Below are 8594 nucleotides of genomic sequence, written 5' to 3'. Positions count from 1 at the left end.
TGGCATGACCCGCGCAAGTGATGCTTTCATTGTTGCAACCAATGTATATAAGTAACCCAAAACAAGATTCCCCTCAAAAAACGACAACAAATACACCAAGAAATAAATAAACAAAACTTTTCAATTTTCTCAAATCTCTAATTAAATGAAAATAAAGGGAGCTTGGGTGAAGAATGTATGTATGTAAGTGTATGAGTGAAACTGACCCAAGAGGCTTGCAGTGGTGGTGTCAGGAGGTTACACGTCAGCAGTTCACTGGCTGGCAGGTGACTTGGCAGAACGGACTGAAATGATGAACAGGCAGCCGTTTTCGGAGGTGTCCTAACTAGGGTTGTAACGGTATGAATTTTTTACGGTATGATAATCGTCTAAAACAATACCACGGTTTGACGGTTTCGCGGTATGCGGTATGTTACAAATGTTACAAAATAATAGAAGAGTGAAGCAAATTTGACTTTTTCCAAATAATATATTTTCAGTTACTATAAACAACACCACTTACAATGAACAAATAAAAATAAGAAAATAATAAATAATGTATCAAAGTCCAAATAAAGTCCAAATAAACATGGTGCAAATCCTCAGTAAAAAATAGATATAAATATTTACTATACTATAAATAGTTACATAAGGAAACTAGATTCAATATGGAACATCCTTAGGTTTTATGTGCCAGCATGGATATGGTTGTCTGTGGATATGGATTTGGAAATGGTTGTCTGCAATGCAAACAAACAGCTGCATCTTCATTTGCGTCTTTTGAAAACAGCAAGAGCAGCAGTTCGTCTTTGCTGTGTCACTGTTTTGTCATGTTTCTGTGCTGCTGTGCATGCAAAAGTACTTAGTATGAGAATTATTTCATGCAAAACTTTTTTTTTTTTGCGTTTTATTTAGCCGCACATAAATGTATGCCTATCTCTCATTCCGTGTTGTTCAAAAAGCTCAGTGTTGGTCCACAAACAAAAGTGAAACCTATGCTTATTGGTTGTGATATAGCGAGTTTGAACCAATCTGGGCATGGAGGAGGGACAATGCATCAATGTATCATGTCTGGTTTGTCCGGAGACACAGTGACGAGCGTTTCTTTGTCAAATCAGCGTTGTCAAATGTTGATGACGTAACCGCACTGATTCCGGAGCCTCTGAAAGTCTGTGAATGTTATGTGATACAGCACTGGAAAGCTGAGATTCTCTTCTTTATGCCAATCTTTGAATTGTATGAATCGGATCAGCGGATCAAAAGTTATTAAACATTTAAGAGCAATACTTATTTTTAGCCGCGGGCGGCTGTCTCGGTCTTTAAGGGTTAAAACCGTTGATATGCAATTGTTCATGGTATGATAATCATGCACGTTCAAATCGTGGTAAACCGTCATACCGGTATATTGTTACAACCCTAGTCCTAACACATCGACACCGGTAACTTTGCAACACGAAGGTAACGTAATACTGGCACTCGTCAGCAATTACCAGGAAACTTGGTATTACGGTGGCTATAAAGGACAAGTCAGTGAAAACTTGAGCATCGCCGCATCTCTTCCTCTGCTTCCTCAGACCCAGGCAGAGCCACACCCGCAACGCAACTTGGTGACGCAAACACCACTCCCACACTGGAGGTCAGAACTCTCTCTCAGAAGAAAAAAAAAACCCTTTTATATAATTTCACATCATCGTAATTGGTTTTAGCATCCAATGGGGATGAACTCATTATAAAAGGCAGTGACAAAGGAAGTAAACACAAAATAGGGGCAGTACAGAAAGTTTCTGTGACTAGTGTCTCATCCAACCCTATGACCACTGACGGAAGCTTCGCGAGACTAATCGCCTATTCATAGTTGCTCCGTGAGACATGAGAGTGGATGAGCAAGAGAACAGATCGCGAGAAGCACATCGATGTTCTAAGGATTACAGTTGTTGGGTTAAATTAATAGATATAACTTTTTGTAATATTTATTCATTCATTTTCTTGTCGGCTTAGTCCCTTTGTTAATCCGGGGTCGCCACCGTGGAATGATCCACCAACTTATCCAGCACGTTTTTTACACAGAGGATGCCCTTTCAGCCACAACCAATCTCTGGGAAACCCACCAGCATGTATCGCATGTGTTTGGACAGTGGGGGAAACCAGAGCACTCGAAGGAAACCCACGCGAACACAGGGAGAACATGCAAACTCCACACAGAAACACCAACTGAGCCGAGGTTCGAACCAGCAACCTTCTTGCTGTGAGGCGACAGCACTACCTACTGCACCACTTTCCTCAACATTCTACACACAATACCCCATAATGACAATGTGAAAAAAGCTTTTTTGAAATTGTTGCTAATTTATTACAAATAAAAAAGCTGAATATCACTTGTACATCAGTATTCACAGCCTTTGCTCAATACTTTGTTGATGCTCCTTTGGCAGTGATTACAGCCTCAAGTGTTTTTGAATATGATGCCACAAGCTTGGCTCACATGTGTTTGGGAATTGTTACACATTCCTCTTTGCAGTACCTCCTAAGCTCTATCAGGTTGGATGGGAAGCGACGGTATACAGCCATTTTCAGATCTCTCCAGAGATGTTCAATAGGATTTAGGTCTGGGCTCTGGATGGGCCATCCAACGAGTTGTTATGAAGCCACTCCATTGATATTTTGGCGATGTGTTTGGGCCATTGTCCTGCTGGAAGATGAACCATTGCCCCAGTCTGAGGTCAAGAGCACTCTGAAGCAGGTCTTCATTCAGGATGTCTCTGTACATTGCTGCGTTCATCTTTCCCTCTATCCTGACTAGTCTTCCAGTTCCCACTGCTGAAAAACATCCGGGATGCTATTAGCCTGGTGATAAGCGGTGCCTGGTTTTCTCTAAACGTAACGCCTGGCATTCACTCCAAAGAGTTCAATTTTAGTCTCATCAGACCAGAGAGTTTTGTTTCTTATGGTTTGAGAGTCCTTCAGATGCCTTTTGGCTAATTTCAGGTGGGGAGTCTCTTCCGTCTGGCCACACTACCATACAAGCTAATTGGTGGATTGCTGCACAGATGGTTGTCCCTCTGTAAGGTTCTCCTCTCTCCACAGAAGAACGCTGGAGCTCAGACAGAGTGACCATCGGGTTATTGATCACCTCCCTGACTAAGACCCTTCTCCCCAGATCACTCAGCTTAGATGGCCGGCCAGCTCTAGGAAGAGTCCTGGTGGTTCCAAACATCTTTCACTTACAGATGATGGAGGCCGCTGTGCTCATTGGAACGTTCAGAGCAGCAGAAATGTTTCTGTAAGCTTCCCCAGCCTTGTGCCTCGAGACAATCCTGTCCCAGAGGTCTACAGACAATTCCTTTGTCTTCATGCTTGGTTTGAGTTTTGACATGCACTGTCAACCCTGGGAGCTTATGTAGACAGGTGTATGCCTTTTCAAATCATGTCCAATCAGCTGAATTGACCACAGGTAAACTCCAATGAAGCTACTGAAACATCTCAAGAATGATCAGTGGAAACAGAATGTAGCTGAGCTCAATTTAAAGCTAAACGCCAAAGGCTGTGAATACTGATGTACATCTGATTTTACAGCTTTTTTATTTTCAATAAATTAGCAAGAATTTAAAAAAATCTTTTGTTCACATAGTCATTATAGGATATTGTGTGTAAAATGTTGAATAATATCCATTAGAACAATCCATTTAAATAAGATCATTTTTGGAATAAGACTGTAACATAATAGAATTCGGAAAAAGTAAAGTGCTATGAATACTTTCTGGATGCACTGTAGGCCCATTTCCTTGAAATGTTTAAGGAATTATATGCAGCATTCTTAATTTATTCTCCGAGGTAATGTGAGATCTCCACTTAAGTATCATACTTGGAGGGAAAATGTACTTTATGCACCCTAAAGCATAAAGCATCTGAATCGGTAATCGGTATTGATAGATCCCGATGACAAGAAATAAGTACTTGGTTTAAAAGTCCTGATCAGGGCATCCTTATTAGAAACCCTAAATTGAAATTACCTTTATTAAAATATATGCTATAGATATGCTGTTACTCTCTTAAACAGCACTAGGCAAATATTGATAAGTGATTATTGAATAATAAGTGATACTGATTAATACGAATATTGATTTAAAAGAGTTTAAATTTCAGAAGAGGGCTAATTATTTTGCTTTCAACTGTATATTTTTATTGTTATGTAGTAAATGCATGTTCATATAAGAATGTTTAGATATTGATATTTGCTAAACAGAACTTGGGAAACATTTTAAAAAGTGATCAAATTTCATAGAAGGGCTAATCCTTTTGCTTTCAATTGTATATTTAGTTCTTGTTTTAAGCATAAACTCAATTAATTTCGCAACATTTTTTAAATTCAAGAGCATTTTGAGCTTCTTAAATAAATGCATGTTCATATAAAATGTTTAAATATTGTTATCTGTTAAACAGCACTTGGAAATCATTTTAAAAAGTGATCCAGTTTCATAGCCAGGCTAATTATTTTGCTCTCAGCTATATATTTAGTTCTTGTTTTAAGCATAAACTCACTTAATTTAGCAAGATTTTTTCAAAAACAAGTCCATCTGAGCTTCTCGAGTAAATGCATGTTCATGTAAGAATGTTTTGACATTTGCACTGGAGATAAAAGGAAAGATTGTTCCCAGTCCAACGCCTTCCAGCCAATCATTACAGCTCCTGAACAATCATTACACCACTCCAACTACGTCCACTGGTAATCTCAGTTTGCGTTCACACTACTGCACATACCTGAAGGATGGCGGCGAAAGAGGAAGCCGGCAGACCCACATGGAGCAGGCAGATCGAGTTTACGCTGGCCGGCATCGGCTGTGCTGTGGGACTGGGCAACATCTGGAGGTTTCCATACCTGTGTTACAGAAGCGGAGGAGGTAAAAGTCACATTACTGAAATAATGCTTCTAGAGAGTGATGTTTGATTTCCTCTAAAGCAAACTTAAGCATAGTGCATCTGATCTATTAGCATGGATCAAAGTAAAAAAAAAAAAAAAACTGATTTTTTTAGGCAACGCTTTCACACCTGTGAATCGATAAAATTGTTCCATTGTTGCTCTTTGCTCTTGGTGCGGTTCGCTTTTACATGACAAAGTTTCTAAACGGACTAAAGTAGCTAAAACAAGTCATGTGTGAGTAAACTCTCCTCACATTGGTCAGAGTTTCATGGTTTATTTAGCAGAGTCCCGCTCAACTGTTTGGTGGTGTTTGACAAGGTGCACACGACGTGTCTGAAGAGCGAGGAGGGATGCGGTGGAGAGGGTTGAGAAGGGTGCGTGACGTATTTAAGGACTGGGAAGGAGATGCGAATGAAATTCCGGGGGATTATCAATTATTTTCGGGCTCCCGCAACTGCATACGACTTGGGATGTCTGGAATGACCTCCTGCCCAACTTGTAATTCTCTCTTTACATAGCCGTATGCCTATTACATATCCATAAAACACTTGATATAGCCGGGCTCGGATCGTATCGCTTTCTCACTACAATAGATCTGCTCCAGAGTTTGTAATGATCGAACCGAGACCACCTTATTCAGGCGATCTCGGACCGATTGTTTTGGCGTTTGTCTAGGTGTGAAAGCACCCTAAATAGCTTAGCCAAACAGAGTTTAAAGAAGAGATGTTTTAAACCACTTTATAATTGCCAGTTGGTGTATTTTAAAAACTATTGTTAACTTGGCATGTTTTTGAATAATATATTTGCAAAATTATTTAGTATTTTTATGTCTCAGCAGGGCTCGAAATTAACTATTTTTTACTTGGTACCACCGGTGCTCCCAACTTCAAATATTTAGAAGCACCAAAAAATTAAGAAGCACCCACCAAAAATAAATGAGCACCACTGCAAATGGTATATTAATGGATTTGTTGTGTTTAAAAACAACCTCAATCAGGACTAACGAAAACCAGAATCAACTGTCTAACTAATGCTGTGATGACTTATTGATATTTGTGTGCAATAATTCCAAAATGAATGTCTAATAATTATAAAATATTACGGATGATGATGATGATATTAATACTAACAATGAATTATATTTCTCATCATGCTGCCTTGAATGTGAGTTATGTGCAATAAAAAAGTCTTACTGTTACTTTACTTCAAACAAAAAAGCTTTGCAGTAAGAAATGTTTATTTTGCACTAGTGTTTTTATTTGCATCAATTTAATAAATAATATTTCTGCGACAAAACAAACAAAAGAATATAATAAATCAAATTCAAATCAAGGCTGAAAGCTGCAAAGCAGTCATCAGTATTTGAATAGAAAAGTGATATTCATAACAGACAAAAGAAATAAGAAAAGTCTCACTTCTATCACTCTTTAAAAGATTTGGTTTGGGTTTGTGTCATTTTAAATGCTCAATGTCTCGTTATGCTCTGATTTTCATTTTTCTGTGTTTGTGGAAAAAAGCAGGGAGTGGGACGGCCCAATATATGAGCGAGCTAGAGGAGAATTCTCTTTATGACCCCCGGCGCCGTTCTTTGTTATGAGCCGCAGTTTCAGTATAAGTTTATCAAAGGCAAGCTTCTTTGGCGATGATGTGTACAGTATTAGATTTTATATTTAGCAAACATTTACTCTGAACACGTAGTGAATGCAATGCATGGAGATTCGGGCACCTTCTCTGAAAACACTTGATTGATCTCGGCTGGCAGTCGTACTAATGTGCCCAAATATATATGAGGTTGCATAGATTCAATTTCGGCCGCATATGCGACCAAAATGGTCGCAATTTCGAGCCCTGCTTAGAGCCTGAAACAGATCTTTTAATTCCAGTTTCTATGTGAATCCTGTTCTGTGGACATTTTTACATGCATTACTTTGGAGACATGTTAATATGCACCTGTCAAACAATTCTGTGGGCTGGGAAAACCGCACTCCTACATCACGTTGCAGTGGGCCTCAAAACCACTGGGATTTGGATCCTATTTTAAGGCGGGAAGTTTTATAAAAGACACTTGTTGTGTTTCTATCACTCCAAAATGACTGTGGACACGGACAGTATTTATGATACATGCACAGTTGAAATCAGAATTATTAGCCCCCCTGAATTATAAATTGAAATATATTGAATTTTTTCCCCCTAATTTCTGTTTAACGGAGAGATTTTTTTTCAACATCTCTAATAACTGATTTATTTTATATTTGTCATGATAACAGTAAAATTTGACTAGATATTCTTCAAGACACTTCTATACAGCTTAAAGTGACATTTAAAGGCTTAGCTAGGTTAATTAGGTTAACTAAACATGTTAGGGTAATTAGATAAGTTATTGTATATTGATGGTTTGTTCTGTAGACATTTAAAAAAATATTGCTTAAAGGGGCTAACAATTTTGACCTTAAAATGGTTTTTAAAAATTTAAAACTGTTTTTATTCTAGCCGAAACAAAAAAAATAAGACTTTCTCCAGAAGAAAAAATATTATCAGACATACTGTGAAAATTTCCTTGCTCTGTTAAACATCATTTGGGAAATATTTAAAAAATAAAAAAATAAAATAAAGGGGGGCTAATAATTCTGACTTCAACTGTATTCCACATACATATTGTAAATACAAAATAGTATTTTGTCATTTGTATTTGATAGGGATGATGAAAAAGGCTTAATATTTCGTATCAAAATACTTTAGCCTCTGATTGGAGCTTTCTCAGTTATTTGCCTAGGCTTGAGATCAGACCAGAAAATGTATTTATATTGAAGAAGGTGGTCAATGCTTGGAGTATGAAAGGAAATTATGCATCACATCATGACGATATCTACAATACTTCGCTGGCTGTTTAAATTTCCAGTAGTATAGTTGAAGATGAAAAGGAAATATGTCTGCCTAAAGATGTCAAAGTTGGAGAATATACAGAATAAAACATTAATATTTAATAATACAGCAATTCAGTCTATACAGACAAGTCAAAAACACCTGACTCAGGCCTTATAAGTAGACCCACAGAATTCCGCAGATTTCCTGCAAATTTCTAGCCCATTATCAATTCTGTTTTAGTAAATGTGGGTAAATCTATATTTATTCAATTTTTTAATTAATTTCAGTAATATTATTGACTAATGTGAAAATGTTCATCTGATTTATGTTCAATGCAGTTTGTACAGTAATATTTTCTGTCTTTTTACTAGATATATTATAGGACAAACTTGCTTTATTTACCAAATAAAGTGAATCTAATTGCATTTGCATTTTAAACATTAAATAAAAGTTAAAAAGATATTATTTTTTATTTCATATATTAAGGTTTTAGGCGACGCAGTGGGTAGCACGTTCGCCTCACAGCAAGAAGGTCGCTGGTTCGAACCTCGGCTCAGTTGGTGTTTCTGTGTGGAGTTTGCATGTTCTCCCTGCCTTCGCGTGGGTTTCCTCCGGGTGCTCTGGTTTCCCCCACAGTCCAAACACATGTGGTACAGGTGAATTGGGTAGGCTAAATTGTCCATAGTGTGTGAATGAGTGTATGTGAATGTTTCCCAGAGATGGGTTGCGGCTGGAAGGGCATCCGCTGCGTAAAAACTTGCTGGATAAGTTGGCGGTTCATTCCGCTGTGGCGACCCCAGATTAATAAAGGGACTAAGCTCACAAGAAAATG

The 8594-nt window shown here is 38.0% G+C and overlaps 1 protein-coding gene and 1 long non-coding RNA gene across 2 annotated transcripts in view; one reads left to right on the top strand and one right to left on the bottom strand.

Annotated features, from left to right (window-relative positions):
* Nucleotides 1-8594, bottom strand: part of LOC141385735 (uncharacterized) — a 48447-nt gene that overhangs the window by 19483 nt on the left and 20370 nt on the right. Inside the window, exon 4 of the long non-coding RNA XR_012406646.1 lies at nucleotides 4738-4855. This is a non-coding gene — a long non-coding RNA (uncharacterized lncRNA). The remainder of the gene's footprint in view (nucleotides 1-4737; nucleotides 4856-8594) is intronic.
* The window catches only part of si:ch211-283g2.1, a 56821-nt gene continuing 52928 nt past the window's right edge, over nucleotides 4702-8594 (top strand). The window contains exon 1 of the mRNA XM_017356218.4: nucleotides 4702-4877. Within this exon, the coding sequence (XP_017211707.1) occupies nucleotides 4745-4877 (133 nt within the window). The 5' untranslated portion in view covers nucleotides 4702-4744. The remainder of the gene's footprint in view (nucleotides 4878-8594) is intronic.

The sequence above is a fragment of the Danio rerio genome, chromosome 5 (assembly GCF_049306965.1).
Source record: "Danio rerio strain Tuebingen ecotype United States chromosome 5, GRCz12tu, whole genome shotgun sequence".
Lineage (NCBI taxonomy): Eukaryota > Metazoa > Chordata > Actinopteri > Cypriniformes > Danionidae > Danio > Danio rerio.
Note: the sequence above shows the minus strand (reverse complement) of the source record. Positions and strands in the feature narration are given on the sequence as shown.